This window comes from Myxine glutinosa, chromosome 8 (assembly GCF_964187855.1).
Source record: "Myxine glutinosa chromosome 8, kmMyxGlut1.1, whole genome shotgun sequence".
Classification (NCBI taxonomy): Eukaryota; Metazoa; Chordata; class Myxini; order Myxiniformes; family Myxinidae; genus Myxine; species Myxine glutinosa.
In genome coordinates, this window is record NC_136268.1 from 70,430,326 (window position 1) to 70,449,333 (window position 19,008).

The 19,008-nt window shown below is 46.5% G+C and overlaps 1 protein-coding gene across 3 annotated transcripts in view; it reads right to left on the reverse strand.

Moving 5' to 3' along the window:
• Positions 1 to 4,060: 4,060 nt before the first annotated feature.
• The window catches only part of LOC137432585 (formin-binding protein 4), a 79,287-nt gene continuing 64,339 nt past the window's right edge, over positions 4,061 to 19,008 (reverse strand). For 2 of the 3 annotated variants that reach the window (XM_068124630.2, XM_068124632.2), the window contains 4 exons: positions 11,259 to 11,409; positions 9,707 to 9,882; positions 4,719 to 4,876; positions 4,061 to 4,487 (listed from right to left, as the gene is read on the reverse strand). In XM_068124630.2, coding sequence (XP_067980731.2) covers positions 4,385 to 4,487; positions 4,719 to 4,876; positions 9,707 to 9,882; positions 11,259 to 11,409 — 588 coding nt within the window. In that variant the 3' untranslated portion in view covers positions 4,061 to 4,384. The remainder of the gene's footprint in view (positions 4,488 to 4,718; positions 4,877 to 9,706; positions 9,883 to 11,258; positions 11,410 to 19,008) is intronic. The other variant, XM_068124631.2, reaches the window with a different exon arrangement.

Consider the following 19,008-nt stretch of genomic DNA (forward strand, 5'->3'; position numbering starts at 1 on the left):
GAGACATGGCTCATTGTAAAGAACTCTCCATGGGGAATAAAATATGTTAATGTCATCGGTGCCTCCATTATGACGTCATAATTCGACAAGTACAAAACTTCATCCGATCAAGATGAAATTTCTTGAGCATCAATGAATAAATTAGTTTATAAAACAAATAATGATGTCATCGGTCACGTGGTTCAGCCGCCATATTTGGCCAAAATGGCCGATAAAAAGTACATTCCGGCAAGTCCTCGGTCTGATCGATTTTTCATTTGTTTGTTTACACAGAATAAATATGATTTTCTCTGCAACCGTTGGTCCGATTGACAGGAAATTTTCACCATAGGTGCATCTCCTGTGTAATTGTTAAATAATTATGACGTCATAGGTCACGTGGTTTAGCCGCCATCTTGGAAAAACCTCAACTTTGCACCTCTATATCTCTGAAAGTGCTGAATATAAAAAAAATTGAGACTTGGCTCATTGTAAAGAACTCTCCATGGGGAATAAAATATGTCAATGATGTCATAGGCGCCTCCATTATGACATAATTCGACAAGTACAAAGCTTCATCTGATCAAGATTAAATTTATTGAGCATAATCTACGGATAAATTGGAGGGAAAAAAAAATGATGTCATCGGTCACGTGGTTCGGCCGCCATATTTGTTTTAACACAAAAGCCTTAAAAACCACTGAAAATACATCCTGGCAAGGGTTTGCAATCTCTGATTGCTCTTTCTTGTTTGAATGTTTTTTCGTACAGCCTTTGCCTTCTTGGATAGCTGGAGCTTAATCGTCTTGGTTTTGAGATTTTGTCATCCTATTTTCCTGTTCCTCTTTTCAAAAAATATATATTGCCCTCTTGTTGCTCCATCCTGCCCTAAACAAGCTTTACTTTATGTTTCACCTCAGGATCCATGACACCTATGGGGTTGACATCAAGCTACACGACACCTATGGGGTCTACATCACTCTCCACGACACCTATGGGGTCTACATCACTCTCCACGACACCTATGGGGTCTACATCACTCTCCACGACACCTATGGGGTTTACATCACTCTCCACGACACCTATGGGGTTTACATCACTCTCCACGCCACCTATGGGGTTTACATCACTCGCCATGACACCTATGGGGTCTACATCACTCTCCACGACACCTATGGGGTCTACATCACTCTCCACGCCACCTATGGGGTTTACATCACTCGCCATGACACCTATGGGGTCTATATCACTCTCCATGACACCTATGGGGTCTACATCACTCTCCACCATGGGGTCTATTCTCTCGCTTGCCTTGGGGTCGAACCCTCTGTCACAGGGTCTATTCTGTCCACCACCACCACGTGGTCTACCTCATTGCTTCCCATGTGTAGCTCGATGTTGCTCTGCACGGGGGACCTCTGTCTCCAACTCCAGCATCTCCTCCAGATAGTCCACCCCTGATGCTTTTTATTGTTTGGCACATGCTGTCAAGGATATATACCAACCTTCTGCCCTGGATTGAACATGGATACACGTCCACTTCCATGTCCTCAGCCATTTCTCTCCACCACCTCCACCTTATCAGTCCCCTACCCAGATGGTACTACAGGTTTGCTCTCCGTCCGTCCCACCTGTGGTTTTCTGCACTTTTTTTTCCATACCCATTGACATCAACTGAAACTTTGTACATGGCTTCAGTTTGGGGGTTTCGCCAATTTTTCACGGAGTTATGCCCTTTTTGCTTGGATCAAGAACGTACATTGGGATCAGGTATTGCAAAGCAATTCTCCCTCTTGTTGCTTTCACTGCTCACACAATATTCAAATCTCAGCCACAGTCTATCTGTTTTCCTCCTACCTTGCTCCTTCAACCTATCCACTCTCGTTGCCAGTTTCTCATCCATCTGCACCGTGTCCATTCCACTTGAGCTGGATTTTTTTTTTTTTTAAATCTCCCCATCAAGCTCATCTGCACACCAACCTCGTCCCTCAGTTCATCCATTCTCCTTCTATCCACCCTCTTCACTCCCGCAATCCTCCTGACCTAGTTGTTCACGCAAACCTGCAGCCTCTGTTGTCTCTCTGCCACCGTCTCCAGATCGTCACGGCAAGTTCCACAAGACACCAGAATCTTCCCTTTCCTTGCTATTTTTCTGTCTACCATCAATCCCTACACCTGCCTCCCCACCCATTTACAGCTACGTGCATCCTCCTCCGCACTACCATCCACTGTCACAGTTCCCTCCAGATACTCAAACCTATTTCCCTGCCTAATCTCCATGTTTTGTTTTTCTGCTTCCACACCCACATTACCTTCACCATATTAGTCTTCAATCCATGTTTCCATAATACCTCATTCCAATCCCCCAGTACCTTTTTTACTTCCCTCTTCTTCTCCCCCACAATAGCCAGATCATCTACTGACATCTCCCCCAGAATACCCTTCATTTTTACCCTCCTGTTTACCAGCTACATCACACTGATAAACAGTGAGCCGAGAGAGCTTCCGATATATAATATAATAACCACCTTTAGAGGCCATTTCCCCCCGCTTTTTCGGGAACCGTGGTTGTTGTTGTTTTTTGGTCCCTTTTTTGAAGCAATGTTTTACGGCCGGATGCCCTTCCTGACGCCAACCCTTTTTGCCGCCTTTAACGACAAACAGGGAATTACCAGTAAACTGGTACTCAATTAGCCGACCTCGGAAGGATGACAGGCTGAGTCAACCCCCCTGGCGTTAATTCAGCGATCGACCGGGATTCGAACCCAGGATCCTAGGATCCTAAGCCGGCACCCTAACCGCTAGCCCAACACCAGGGTTCTTCTTCTTCTTCCCTTCCTTCAAAGGAAACAAAATCTTCCCTTCCGATGTTCACATTGAACTCCTCTGCCATTCGAGGATCAACCAAAAATCTTCCCTTCGTTCTCTTATACATACCTTTACTTAATTAATGCCTCCGGCACTCCCACCTTCTCCGTATTGCAATCACCATCTCTGTCATGACAGTCATAGGCCTGAATATACACAAGTCAAAATGCAATTCTCCCTTGCATCTCAAAGCTCTTCTACACCAACTCTGTGTGAACATCTCATGGATTATTCCCCTCTACTTTCTAAACCCTTGTTGCTTTTCACGATACAGAGTACAAGACCCATTTATACATCCATGCAACGGGGGAGATGACTGACACTGACACACACCACACCACACCACACCCAATTCCTGCAGTGGGAGAGGATGTAACAAAGCAGCTACATTTTAAGTAGTTTTAAGCTTTATGTTATCCTCCTCCCCATACTGCTCACTTCTCTTCCTCCCTTTCACACCCCACTCCCTCTCCATACTATTTGTGTGTGGAGTGGTGTGGGGGGTTGGAGAGATGGGGCCAGCAGGAAGAAGAAGAACCACCTTTAGAGGCCATTTTTCCCTGCAGAGCAGGGTTGGCCTTTATCGGTCACCGTGGTCCCCTTTTTGAAGCAATGTTTTACGGCCGGATGCCCTTCCTGACGCCAACCCTGTTTGTCGCCTTTTACGACAAACAGGGAATTACCAGTGAACTGGTACTCAATTTGCCGACCTCGGAAGGATGACAGGCTGAGTCAACCCCCCTGGCGTTAAATTCAGCGATCGACATTCGATCCCAGGATCCCAAGCTGGGATCCTAACCTTAACCGCTAAGCCAACACCAGGCTAGGGAACAGCAGGGGAGGGTATATAAATTTTGTAGATAACAGCATCCATTGAATTAAAAAAAATTTATCTGGTCTTGGCAGTTTCACCCTCAACAGTTGTACTGTACTCTCAAATTAAATAAAATAGCTCATATTGTATTCAGGTCCCTCACTGTAGCCACCACTGCTCTCATGTACTTAAGACTGGTCAGACTTCAGACTGACTAGTCTTCAAATTGAGACTGGTCAGATCACAGGTGATCCACCTGGCCTAACATTTTCTCACGAGTAATGGAATCCATAATCTGCTGGCAAAATGGTCTGATTGATGGTTTCTATTTCATCCTGGTCACCCATGATGACATGAGCAATATTTAATGGTAAAAAAGTAAAAACAAATACAAAAGGCTCGAAAGATATTTTTTTATTCTTTAAAAAAATGATTAAATATATATATACACATACATATATATATATACATATATATATATATATGTATAATTATATATACATATACATATACATATATACGACAGAGCCAAGTTCACATATAAGATCATTTGTCATCCTAAGAACATGACCAGCTATGTTTTACAAAGAGCCATAACAAAAATCAATGTTGTAACATTATCAAAGTGAAAATTTATTCCAACAGTGGCTGAAAACCTGAGCCCAGTGACGTCTCCTGAAGGAGCCTTCACTCGGTAAACTCTCCACCAGCAAAGTTCGCTTGTTACTGAGGCTGCTGTCCCTTCGGTGTGGTTTTCCGTCTCTTCAAACGTTCTCGCCAGTCGATGGGAAGGGCCTCGAAGTTGGGGTTCCTCTCGGCCTTTCCACTGCAAAGAAAAGAATATTAATAATAATAATAATAATAATAAAGCAAAACATAAAATGGCAATGATGGAATATGTGGCCAAAGAAGAACTGGATGCAGATTGAGGTCAAGATGCTCAATATAAGGAGCAAGGTAAGAGAAGCAAGACGAGGTAAAAGAAGCGGAAACTTGTGACGTGAAATAAAAGTACTGAATGAAAACATTTCTTGGATGTGCAATAAAACTCCCATACGTAAGTAATTGCTGCATTTTCCATTCCTTGATACGTTGCTGTGGATTGAGTTCCTCTTCCTCACTCTCCTCACGCTCTTCATCTTCAAGCTCACGTTGAATGCTCTTCCATTTCTCCACCAAAGGTGGCATCCTGCCCTTGCTCTTTCCACCGCGAACCTACCACGCACACGTCACACCTGCTCAAAGCACAATTGCAACATCTAAAGACCTGCACTACACTCACTCGTAAAAAACAACAACAAAGAATCGAACCTCGTACGACTGATTTCATTAGAGCAACATTTGATCTCCATGAGAAATAGGTCTAGTCCAGTGCAGTTCATTTCTGGTCGTTTTGTTCCTTGAAGACAACAAGAGATGGTTTGGGACAAAGGGGTTTTTGAATTCCACACTGGATTTTGTCACCTTGTCACTCATGGAGGACAAGCTGAAATCTAGTGGCTAAAGGAAGTTGGCCCGTCAAACTTATTTGTTCAGAAGCATCAACTTGATAATGCAGCCATACTTCACATGTATCTGACGAAAGCAGAATTTCCCCTGTGACAGCCAGACAGAAAGATGCAAGGGGTGGGGGAAACAAAGCAGTAAAGGGCGGGGTGGAGGTACAAAGCGGGAGGAGAAGGGGAACAGGGCGAGAGGAGGAGGGGTACAAAGTGGGAGGGGAGGGGAGTTAACAAATTGTAAGGGCGAGGGGTTACAAAGCGGGAGGGGGAAAGGGTTACAAGGCGGGAGGGGGAAAGGGTTACAAGGCGGGAGGGGGAAAGGGTTACAAGGCAGGAGGGGGAAAGGGTTACAAGGCGGGAGGGGGAAAGGGTTACAAGGCGGGAGGGGGAAAGGGTTACAAGGCGGGAGGGGGAAAGGGTTACAAGGCGGGAGGGGGAAAAGGTGACAAGGCGGGAGGGGGAAAGGGTGACAAGGCGGGAGGGGGAAAGGGTGACAAGGCGGGAGGGGGAAAGGGTGACAAGGCGGGAGGGGGAAAGGGTTACAAGGCGGGAGGGGGAAAGGGTGACAAGGCGGGAGGGGGAAAGGGTTACAAGGCGGGAGGGGGGAAGGGTTACAAGGCGGGAGGGGGAAAGGGTTACAAGGCGGGAGGGGGAAAGGGTTACAAGGCGGGAGGGGGAAAGGGTTACAAGGCGGGAGGGGGAAAGGGTTACAAGGCGGGAGGGGGAAAGGGTGACAAGGCGGGAGGGGGAAAGGGTGACAAGGCGGGAGGGGGAAAGGGTGACAAGGCGGGAGGGGGAAAGGGTGACAAGGCGGGAGGGGGAAAGGGTTACAAGGCGGGAGGGGGAAAGGGTGACAAGGCGGGAGGGGAAAGGGTTACAAGGCGGGAGGGGGAAAGGGTTACAAGGCGGGAGGGGGAAAGGGTTACAAGGCGGGAGGGGGAAAGGGTTACAAGGCGGGAGGGGGAAAGGGTTACAAGGCGGGAGGGGGAAAGGGTTACAAGGCGGGAGGGGGAAAGGGTGACAAGGCGGGAGGGGGAAAGGGTTACAAGGCGGGAGGGGGAAAGGGTTACAAGGCGGGAGGGGGAAAGGGTTACAAGGCGGGAGGGGGAAAGGGTTACAAGGCGGGAGGGGGAAAGGGTTACAAGGCGGGAGGGGGAAAGGGTTACAAGGCGGGAGGGGGAAAGGGTTACAAGGCGGGAGGGGGAAAGGGTTACAAGGCGGGAGGGGGAAAGGGTGACAAGGCGGGAGGGGGAAAGGGTTACAAGGCGGGAGGGGGAAAGGGTTACAAGGCGGGAGGGGGAAAGAGTTACAAGGCGGGAGGGGGAAAGGGTTACAAGGCGGGAGGGGGAAAGGGTTACAAGGCGGGAGGGGGAAAGGGTTACAAGGTGGGAGGGGGAAAGGGTTACAAGGCGGGACAAAGCGGACGGGGGAGGGTAGGGCGGGACAAAGCGGACGGGGGAGGGTAGGGCGGGACAAAGCGGACGGGGGAGGGTAGGGCGGGACAAAGCGGACGGGGGAGGGTAGGGCAGGACAAAGCGGACGGGGGAGGGTAGGGCAGGACAAAGCGGATGGGGGAGGGTAGGGCGGGACAAAGAGGACGGGGGAGGGGAGGGCGGGACAAAGAGGACGGGGGAGGGTAGGGCGGGACAAAGCGGACAAAGGAGATGAGAGAAAGAGGAGGAGGGGGGGAGGACAAAGGGGATAGATGCAAATAAGATGGGAGGGGGATGATTCAGGGTGCAGGAAGAAGAGGAGGAGGGGGAAGATGCAAGGGGTGGGGGATGCGGGGGTGGAATTGGTTGGGAGCTGGCAAATAAATAACCCTGGATTTGAGCAGGCAAAGTTGTGTCTCCCTGTGGAGATCAAGTAAAGAAATGACTGCGACGATGGAGTGGGACCGTGTCGGTGAAATGGGGCCAAAAAAATATTTTAAAGGGTTCACAAGCGAAACGTGCTGCACATTCTTTCCCATGGCTATCAGCCTATCTCACCTTTATCAGCACTTGGTTGAGAAAATTAATTCTCCTCTCCCACCCTCGCCCCCCACAAAAAAACTGCACAATAACAAATTAGTATACAACAACAACATGCATTTTAAGGCCATTTTCCCTGCTAGAGTGGGGGTTAGCCTTGCGGTCCCCATGACAATCTTCTCCATCTTGCCCTATTTTCTGCATCTCCCCTTGTTAACCCCCTTGCCCGCATTTCTTCTTCCACCATCTTTGGCCAAGTCTTTCTTGGTCTTCCCCGTCCTCTACTTCCTTCTACATTCATTTCCATCACTCTTCTCAACCAGTCACTTTCATCCTTCCTCAACACATGACCAAACCATCTCAACCTGTTCCTCTTCACAACATCAATCACAGGCTCTATTCCCATCATTTTTCGCAATTCATCATTTGTCTTCCTCTCTCTCAACGATACTCCGCACATCCATCGAACCATTCGCATTTCCACCCTTCGTTGCTGCGCTACGTTCATTACCCATGTCTCGCTCCCATAAATCATAACACTTCTCACACATGCAGCATACACCTTTCCCTTCAGCTTCAGCGACACTCCCCTCCTCATCAGCATGCCACTCAGTTCCCGAAACTTCTTCCATGCACATCTCACTCTAGCAACCGTTGCCGAGTCTGATCCACCTTCTCCATTCAGCATGTCTCCGAGGTAGCAAAATGTTTTCACACCTTCCAGCTTCACGCCGTCTCCAAGATCCAACTCAACATTTCCTCCATCTGCAGCTCCCTCTGTGCACACCTTACATTTGAATGTAGCTGCCACACTGGTTAATGACACTCTCAGACCACTACATTTTTGATGAACTCACTCAGCGCACATTGTACATTGAATGGAGTTCACTCCGACACCCTTCCTGCACACAGCACACGGCCACTTCCCAGTTCTTTCCACCTCGCCACATGCTTTACCACTTGCCATCACCTTCGTCTTTCCGATATTCACCTTCAGACCTTTTGTCTCCATACATTCCTTCCACTTGTTCATCTTTTCCTTCAGTCCATCCATACTTTCCGCAATCAACACCAGATCATCTGCATACAACAACTCCCACGGTAAACCCTCCTTTACGTTCTGAGCCAGCACCTCCATCACAGCTACAAATAGTAGTGGACTTAGTACCGACCCCTGATGCACTCCCACCTTCACCTCAAACTCACCACTGTTCTCGTCCTTCGTCCTTACAGCTGTGCACGCTCTTTTGTACATTGCCATCACTACTCTGATCAACCATTCCTCCACTCCTAACTTCCTCATTGCCCATGTCAATACTTTGCGTGGAACCCTATTGAATGCTTTCTCCAGATCAACAAACCCAAGAAACAACTTCTTCCTCTTCTTCATGTACTTCTCCTGCAACTGCCTCACAATAAAAAGCGCGTCTGTCGTTCCTCTTCCTGGCATAAATCCAAACTGCATTTCGTCGATCTTCACTTTCTTCCTTATCCTCCTCTCCAACACCCTTTCCAATACCTTCATTCCATGCTCCAATAACTTTATCGCTCGGTACGAGCCACACTCTAGAGGGTCACCTTTCCCCTTGTATGGAGGGACGAGGGTACTCAGTTCCCAATCCACTGGAATGCGGCCTTCTTTCACCGCCAGATTACAGATCTCTGTCATTCTCTTCACACCCCAACTTCCTGCTGCCTTCAACATATCTCCCACAACTCCCGTCAGCCCTCCCGCTTTTCTACTCTTCATTGCTTTTATCGCTTCCTCAACTTCCTTCTCAATTATCTTTTCTGCCGGTCCTAAAACTGGGTTACTCTCTATGTTGCCATCCCATTCATTCTCTGTATTCAACAGCATTTCCATATATCTTTTCCATCTTCCTTTAATTCCATCTGGGTCCACAACGATTTGTCCCACTTCATCCTTCAAGCAACTCACCCCCATCACATCACACCTCTCTTTCGCTATCTGCTTTGCAATCCTGAATACTGCTCTCTGACCCTCTTCCGAATTCAAGCGTTCTCCGTACATTTTCCGACATGCCTCCTGCGCCTTTGCTACCTCTTTCTTTGCAGCCTTCTTGGCTGCCTTATAACTTTCATGCTCTGCTGTTTCTGCTCCCGTACCCTTCGCCTTCTGCCACTCCTTGAACTTCTTCCTCTTCTCGTCAATCCTCTTTCCAACTTCATCATCCCACCACCATGTTTCCGAGTGCCTCGGTGGTCCTTTTGTCCATCCACATACCTCACCAACGGCTCCCAACAGACTTGCTTTCATTGACATCCAACCACTTTCAAGCTCAACCACAAACAATAACAAATTAGTATTCATATGATTATTACAAAATCATCTACCACATTACTTATTTATCGAGACTGACGTAGCCTTTGAGTAAAGCAGACTTTTCAATCAAGTTCTCCCCTGTTTTTTTAAGGAAGGAATCCAACGTATTTATTTGAACTGTTGTCGGAGGTTGGCTATAACAGCCATACAAAGCCTAGGTTGAAATTGGAATACAAGTTAGTGTTGTGGAATCCGTTGTTGCGTTCACAGGATAGTAAAACAGTACCTTCTTTCCTCTCTTGCTCTTTTCTGCAACTGGAGCAAGTGGAGCAGCAGGTGACAAGGACACAGGAATCAAGTGAGTCGGTGCAGGAGGTAGGACTGAGTCTTGAATCGGAGGGGCATCGAGCTCCATAATGCCCGACCAGGCTACTGGCGTGGCCAAACAAGTCCGAGATTCCTCTGGCAGAAAAAACGCACCGCATTCAAAGATTATTTTTACACAATTAAAGCTAAAAATGGAAACGAAACTCTACTTTGAAAAATTAAGAAGCACCATCTTATTCTCCTTCTCTTCACTTTATAAGGGGTGAGGTCCAATGGTACCAAGTTCCTGACCTGCCTCGACCACAATACTCTTCCACCTCTCTCCACTCTCCAAACACCTTGACATTCTCGGCATCCCTCCTCACACAATATTCCCATCTCAACCACAGGCTACCTCTTTTCCTCCAACCTTGCTCTCTCAACCTAGCCACTCTGTCATTCTCTCTTCCGCCATCCACCTCAAGCGTCCAGCCCACCTTTTACCAATCCCCCGGTCAAGCTCATCTGCACACCAATCTCCTCCCTCAGTTCATCCATCCTCCATCTATCCATACTCTTCACTTCCACAATCCTGACCCAGTTGTTCTTGCAAACATGCAACCTCTGTTGTTCTCTCTCTGTCAGCACCACCATTTCCAGACCGTAATGGCAGGCCGGCATCACACTCGTCACAAGAACTATCTGATCATTTAATCTCACTTTCCAAATATATTTTAAATAAACTCACCAATAAGCAGCAAATGCATCTTTAGGAAATTTTACAATATTTTTTTTGTGGAGAAGAGAAACATCTTTCCTTCGCATCTTCCACGGGTTGTGCAATGCGTCTGATGCGGCGTTTCGTAGTCGATTGGAGACACAGCTCCCACTCCCTCGCCATCCCTGATTGGAAACTGATTATTATAGCCTCCACAAATGACTGGGATATTCACTCAAGGTGCATTTGCTGCTTCATGGTTCATCCAAACCGTAAAGTTGAAAAACGACAATCATCAGGCGTAGCGATTTGCACTTCTTACATTTTCTATTTCACTTTCACCTTGAGTGAATCGCTTCAATCGGAATCCATTTTCCCCTAGTCTTTACTCTCCGGGCACTTGACGTATCAAAATGTCAGTGCCGGAATGGGGACGTGGCGATCAACATGGTGTCATCCCCATGACCCAAGCTTGATCCGATAAAGGTACAAGCAATACGGCGGTGATCCTCACAGCCTAAGCTCTCTGTTAGTTTCAAGAACACGGCAACACAGATTTGGAATCGAATAAGTCCTCTGGTATGGAGCTTGTGGCGTATTTTGAACAACTCTGGCAGCATTCTCAGAAGATCTCACTTCCAACATCCTGTTGCTGCTGATGCCAATGCATCAGTTTGATCATTCTGAGCCCAGTGGCCTCACAACAAAACTGTGGATCTCTGATTTCCAATACGAGTGCAAGGTTTGCATTCACACTTGCCTCCCCGAATGTTTTTTTCACATTATTTATAAAGTTAAAGTCATTCTTACTCACCACTGGGCAGGTCAGATGGTGAGTATGGTGCGACAATTGAAGAGAAAGACGTAACGGAGCGGCTGATCACGGGAGGTGCAGATATTATTGCCGTGGGGGCTTTCCTTTTGGTTGCCTTAGAAATTCGAGCAACACACTGTTGTCCATCCTGCTGGAAAAAAAACAAAAACCATGAACACAAGACAGAACACCTTAATGTAAAGTCTTACCAGGGTATGTGTCTAGACGACTCATTTCACACCTTTCACGCACCACACCGAAGCAGGCCACTCTAGGAGTTGGCACGATACTAATGGACCGCCCACGTCAGGGGGCGGGAGGCACAATGCCAAAGTGGCCTACCCGGAGCCACCATATTAACATCATGTGCATAATAGTCAGGTTCAGTATGTCCAGATTGAAAGTTTCATTGGATTTTTTGGGGGATTTGGAAAACTATATATTTTTGGAAACTATATTGTATAGTCAGTCAGAAAACCGATGTTGCTATTTGCACAGGCTCCTGTATGGCGGCCATCTTGGATTTTCAAATTTGCCGCCGTAGAACTAATTTTTCTCAATATCTCAGCTTCTAAATAACATAGAGCTTTGATTCTAACGGCTAAACATACATTTTCAAGGGCCCCGAATCCAATGGTAACAAGTTCGATAAGCTAGACATGACCATAGAGCTCCTATGTGGCGGCCATCTTGGATTTTTCAAACTGGCCACCGTAAAATTGATGTTTCTCAGGATCTCATCTTCTAAATAAGACGGAGCTTTGATTTTTCTAAATCCCCAAAACAATCCAACGAAATCTAAAATCTGGACATGCTGAACCTGACTGTGTTGACTGTAATGAGAAATACTATTCTACTGCGAGTGTTTTGCCCTTTGTGGGCCTTTGTGGCATACTGCCAAATAACACACAGATACTCCTAATGTTCATGAGAACTTAAAATCTGTTTACGGGTGGACAAGCTACTAAAGTAATAAGTTTGATCCCCAGGGTACAGCTGAGGAAAATAATTAGTTTACAGCGTGTGTTTTTGTATTATTTATATACTGAGCAATATACCTGATATTGTGGTGATGGTGGTCGTGTATTTGTAGCCTATTATACATCAATATGTCTGTGGTGGTGGTTGTATATATCGGTGACGGTTCCCTTTGCTTTGCTGTCTTTGCAGGTTCTACATGTCACATTATGAGTGAGATGCAACAAGATGGTGAAGGGGCGGGGCAAGCCCAGGAGTCCACGAACTGTAAGCAGTGCATTTTATGCAAGGCTGATGATGTCAAGAAAGGATCCTTGGTGTTAAACCCCAGAATAGATTCCTACCAACATTTATTGAAGACAATAGAAGAAAGGGCCAGTTTGCATGATGGCATCTACGTTCAAGTCCATAAACGACTCCAAAACAGCACAAAAGAAACACTCTCTACAGAGAAGGCAGTTTGGCATCGCACTTGTTACTCCAGTGCAACTAACAAGAGCGAGATACAACGTGCCAGAGACCGCCATGCGCATGCAGTAACAACTGCACACTATACTGCAAAAAAACGTGGACAGAAGAGAGGAAGCACAGAAATGGACGAGCCAGGCTCATCAACATCTGATGCAACATCCCCGTCCACACGCTCGTGTACAGTGCCACTGGATAAAGAGCAGTGTTTCTTCTGCCAAAAAGATGATGGCCAACTACTCTACCAGGTTAGGACTGAAAATGCTGGTCAAGAGCTTAGAGAGGCTGTAGAGAAGTCTCAAGATGCATTATTGAAAACACGATTCAACACATGTATCTCACCAGGTGATGCACACACAATTGACCTTCGGTACCACAAATCTTGTTGGAGAAGACATGTGTTCCATGTAGTACGAGATAGACCTAGCGCAAACAGAAGCAGCGCAGACAAGGAACTATTGCTGCAACGGGCAAGTCTGATTGAGATGATCAACCTGATAGATGTCAAAACACAAAACCAAGCTTATCTCTCCATGGATGACATTGAAACCACTTTTGTCAATATGATTGGCGCAGAACACTTGGAAAAGCATGTACCTACATTCTATAGAAAGTGGCTGAAAGAAAGAATCGTCACCGAGTTGCCAAGCGTGACATCTGTTCTCCAAAAAGACCGAAGAAAATCGGCCATCCTCTACTGTCCAGATGCATGTGAGGAAAGCATGGTTCATTCTGCAATCACAAGTGATGGCGATGACGAGAACAACATGAAGACAATCTACAAAGCAGCACAAGTGATACGGAAGAGCATCGCAGAATTCATTAAGAAGGACCAGGAAGCAAATACCATACAGGTGTCCAGCGATATCAACGATGTTCCGGCTGAACTATACACCATGATCCGCTGGGTAATGGTAGGGCCTGTCGACAAGCTGGAAACTGAGAAGAGGACCAGTGTTGTTGACAGATCAACACTCACTGTGAGTCAGAACATCATGTATGGATTCAAATCCAACAGACAGGTGAAGTACAAACCAAGCAGCGAATCCGCAACATTCAGGCCACCCCATTCAAGAGAAAACCCCCAAGTCCTGGGATTGGCTCTGACTGTCCATCATGACACACGCAACAAAAAGCTGATGGGACTTCTCAATGCACATGGCTACTGTGTTTCGATTGTCCGCGCCCTCCTCATGGAAACTGCTCTTGCCAATGCTGTCATAGAAAACACCAGGCAGTTTGAAGGTCTGTACGTGCCACCATTCCTGAAAAGGGGAGCCTTTGTGTTCTTTGCTGCAGACAACACAGACTTTGCTGAGGATACTTCTGACGGGAAAGGAACCACTCACGCAACGATTACTGCAGTGTACCAGAAGTCAGATGTGCCTGGAGAACCAGTTGCGCAACCTCTGATCATCGGTGATGCACAGAGTCTATCGGTCACTCCATACCATGTAGATGTGCTGCACTGTGACAAGCCGAAACCACAGCTTACGAAGAGAACAGAGGAGTTTGTCATCAACAAGGGGGTCTCCAGATCCTATCAACTGACACAACTGGGATGGGTTGTTGCTTCTGCTCTATCCAGGATGAAAGCGAGGGAACACTCCAGCAAGATTCCAGGTTGGGCAGGATACAACTCGCTCTTGTCTGAACGCCAGTCCATGACTCGGGTTGGTGCCTTGCCACTACTTCCAGAGGTGGCGCATGAGTGGCCAACCCTACTGACCGTGATCATGCAAGCCAGTCAGCTAAGGATGTTGGCAGTTGGTGAAGATCATCCCACTGTAATTTCATTTGACATGGCCCTCTACGAGAAGGTGGTGCAACTGCTGGATGCAAGACCTGACTTGAAACGCACAGTCGTCCCCAGACTGGGTGAGCTGCATGTTGTCATGGCGGCTCTCCGAGCCCTCGGAGCCTCCATGGAGAACTTAGGCATTGATGATGCTTGGGTAGAAGCTGATGTCTATGGTCCAGCCACGACGCGGCAAATCCTGAAATGTACACACTACAAGCGGTCTCTCCGTGCCCATATATATTCATATGTAGCACTTTATGAAATGGTTCTGGAGGAGTTCTTGAAGGACAACCCACAAGTAAAGGATGTGTGTTTTGAGGCAACAGAGGGAGTAGAAGCTGTCTGTGCTGAGACGAACAAGTGCACGAAAGCTGAATCTGTAAAACAAGCAAACACCAAACTCCTTCAAGTCTTGACATCTGATGGGGTGGTGACGGCACTCGAGGAGTGGGAAGCACGGAGATCCAAGAATGCAATGTTCAAGTCAATGATGAACTATCTACATCGGGTGGAGACAATCCTGTTATCCGTGGCAGCATCACGGAGTGCAGACCTGGTGCTTCACCTCCAAGCTGGAGAAGAACTGAGCAAGTTATTCTTTGCCATGGACCAGATCAAATACAAGCGGCTCTGGCCCCGATACATCGCAGACATGTATGACCTAAGAACCAATCACCCTAGGACCTGGGAAGAACTAGGAGCTGGCAATCTATCAGTAACCAAGAATGACATCCCGTTTGTATCCATTGGACCAGATCATGCATGTGAACATCTGAACAAGCTGATGAAGATTCACTCTGGACTGATTGGCATCTCTAACAATGCCAATGCTAGACAGAGATTCTTCATGGTTACACCAGAATTATCACGCCTGTCAAAAGACTTCAAGAGTCAGTTTGGCCTGGTAGGTGACAAGATCACAGAACATCATGACCTTGGTCCAAGTGCAGTCAAGAGGGAGCATGAAGCAATCAACAAGATCAAGGCTGCGATACTGAGTCATGGGAATCCATTTGACACTGAAGGTGACAAGCTGCACAATGTGATAACGAATGCTTACATCCCAGACGAGTATGTACCACAGATCTTGAACATTGATGTCACTGGTCAGAAGTTGTATGAAGACTACGTGTCGGAGCGTATCAATGGAGATGTTAGCCTCTGGGCACCAGTCAAGAAGGAGAACAACAAGATGTTCACGTCTGGGAACAAGAGAACCACAGTGAAACTCAGAGACAGGACTGTGGATCTGAAGGAGACTAAGGAACTGTACGGAAGGCTCATGGTCCTTGCCAAGTCAAACAGAGACGTCAACCAGAAATATGCCATCGGAAATTACGAGTTCACTGTGACACCAAGAACACTGTTCGCTCCAGATGGGACAATTCTTCCATGCACTGACAAGTCGAAGTTAATTCATCTCCTCGACAAGTTAGCAAGAGCAGAAATTCACCCCGAAGATCAGCAGCAGACACCAGCTGCAAGTGTTCTACAAGAAGATCCAATGGACACAAGAACTATGGCATCCACATCTAGTAAACCTACAAGTCGGAAGACTGCACTGGTGGATGGGATGGTACTTGTGCATAAGCTGACAAAGAAACCAGCCACTGTAGTGAAAGTCAACGATCTGGGTGAATGCTTCAATGACAGACTCATGTCTCTAACAAAAGATTGTGATGAGATCATACTGGTCTTTGACACATACAAAAACGATTCTCTGAAGAGTGCTACCAGGGCTAAAAGAAGGCAAGGAAAGGATGCAGTACAGTATCAAGTCAGAGATGACACCAACATCAAACACATCCCAATGAGCAGATTCCTTTCTCATGACAAAACAAAGGCTGATCTGACTGACTAACTGGCAGCGAAAACTCTAGAATACAACAGTCACTCATCCAAGTTGATCATCACGTCTGCTTCAGGGCATAGGCGTATGTACTAGGAGCAACAGTGACCTGCTCTTCGAGGACAACAACCATGAAGAAGCTGACACCCTGTTGATCCACCAGGCCGTGCTGGCATCCCAGCGAAACCCACATGATGCGCAGTTGGTGTTCTTCTCTCCCGACACAGATGTCCTGGTACTAGTCATAGCAAACTATGACCTACTGCTGAGGAATACATCCATTTCCATGGCCTCTGGAATACTTCAAATAGAGCCACTGTGGACAGCTCGAGGGGTCGAAAGAGCAAAGGCGTTGCCAGCCTTTCATGCTTTCACAGGGGCAGACAACACTGGGAGGTTCTCTCGAATAGGCAAAGCAACCTGGCTGCATGTCTACCTCAAAGCAAGTGAAGATGTCATAGACACCATGCGAATGCTTTCAGATGCAACTGAAGTGACGGAGGACATGTTGTCCACACTAGCTACCTTTGTATGCGCTGCTTACTCTCCAAATGGCATCCACATCGACAGCATCCCCGAACTACGATGGCATCTCTTTTGCAAACACATGGCAGAAAGTGACAGGCTTCCTCCTACTCTTGGAGCTCTCAAGCAGCACATCCTTAGAGTCCATATCCAAGCCAGAGTGTGGGGTCAGGCAAGCATTGCTCAACAGGATCCTCAGCTGAATCCCCTGCAAAACGGCTTTTACAAAGACACAGATGGACAAGTGAAACCAACCACAACTGAGGAGCCTCCAGCCCCCAGGGCCATCATTCAAATGGTTAGATGTCAGTGCAAAACAGACTGTTCTTCATCTAGATGTTCCTGCAGAACAAACAACTTGGCTTGTACAGACCTTTGTCAGTGTGACATCCAGTGCCAAAATGATGAGGACTCTCAAGATGTGATGAACGAAAGCGATGATGAGGATGATGATGACTTTACTCAATGATGAATCAAAGCTCTGTGCTCTTTAGAAGGCGAGTTACATCAGTTTTACGGCGGCCAGTTTGAAAAATCCAAGATGGCCGCCACATAGGAGCTCTCTGGTCATGTCTAGCTTATCGAACTTGTTACCATTGGATTCGGGGCCCTTGAAAATGTATGTTTAGCCGTTAGAATCAAAGCTTTATGTTGTTTAGAAGCTGAGATATTGAGAAACATCAAGTTTATGGCGGCCAGTTTGAAAAATCCAAGATGGCCGCCACATAGGAGCTCTATGGTCATGTCTAGCTTATCGAACTTGTTACCATTGGATTCGGGGCCCTTGAAAATGTATGTTTAGCCGTTAGAATCAAAGCTCTATGTTATTTAGAAGCTGAGATATTGAGAAAAATTAGTTCTACGGCGGCAATTTTGAAAATCCAAGATGGCCGCCATACAGGAGTCTGTGCAAATAGCAACATTGGTTTTCTGACTGACTATACAATATAGTTTCCAAAAATATATAGTTTTCCAAATCCCCCAAAAATTCCAACGAAATTACATAGTGAACCTGACTATAAGACATGTGTAATATTATCATGTGCAAGGAATTATCCTCCCCCCCCCCCCCCCCCCCCATTTGCTGTTTTGCATCCCAGAAAAACCCAAATCAAATAACTTGTACATTTTTACCAAGCACAATGAAGGTCACAAGGGGATCAGGATCAGATATGAGGTAGTAAGAAGAAGCCAGAAAAGGACAGCATCATCACAAAAACAGGAGACAACATGACAAAAAAATGACAAAGAAGCCCCTCAAGATAATCTTACTCTAATTCACCAAATGTCCATCTGTCTGTCTGTCTGTCTGTCTGTCTGTCTGTTCCCAGGTACCGCAAAAACGGCTGAACCGATCGCAACGATATTTTGGGTGGGTAATCCTGGGACCCCCTGGAGTAAAATAGGCTATATTGTTTTTCCAATTTCAGCTTTTGTCTCCAGCATTTTAAGGTTTGGACTCCCGCATAACGTTATTGTCCCAGGTACCGCAAAAACGGCTGCACCGATCGCAATGACTTCCTGGAACCCCTGCAGTAAAATCCTACGATAATTCACCAAAAGAACAACACATGAAAATAAAAAACGGCTGAACAGTATTTCATGAACATTTCAATGCGGAATTGAGGAAAATCCTGATGAGTTACGAACCGAAGATTACTAGTCTAGTAGGAAGACTAGGTCCCCCTGCACCCCCCGGAGATATACTTCTAATCAGTGTTTCTAGATTGGAAAAAATGTGTAGAAAATGACTAGCTATGGCCCCAAGCTGAAAAAATGTCCCACATACCATTTTTATGCAAATTACTGCTGCCATTATCAAAAAAAGACTAGGTCCCCCTGCACCCCCCGGAGATATACTTCTAATCAGTGTTTCTAGATTGGAAAAAATGTGTAGAAAATGACTAGCTATGGCCCCAAGCTGAAAAAATGTCCCACATACCATTTTTATGCAAATTACTGCTGCCATTATCAAAAAAAGACTAGGTCCCCCTGCACCCCCCGGAGATATACTTCTAATCAGTGTTTCTAGATTGGAAAAAATGTGTAGAAAATGACTAGCTATGGCCCCAAGCTGAAAAAATGTCCCACATACCATTTTTATGCAAATTACTGCTGCCATTATCAAA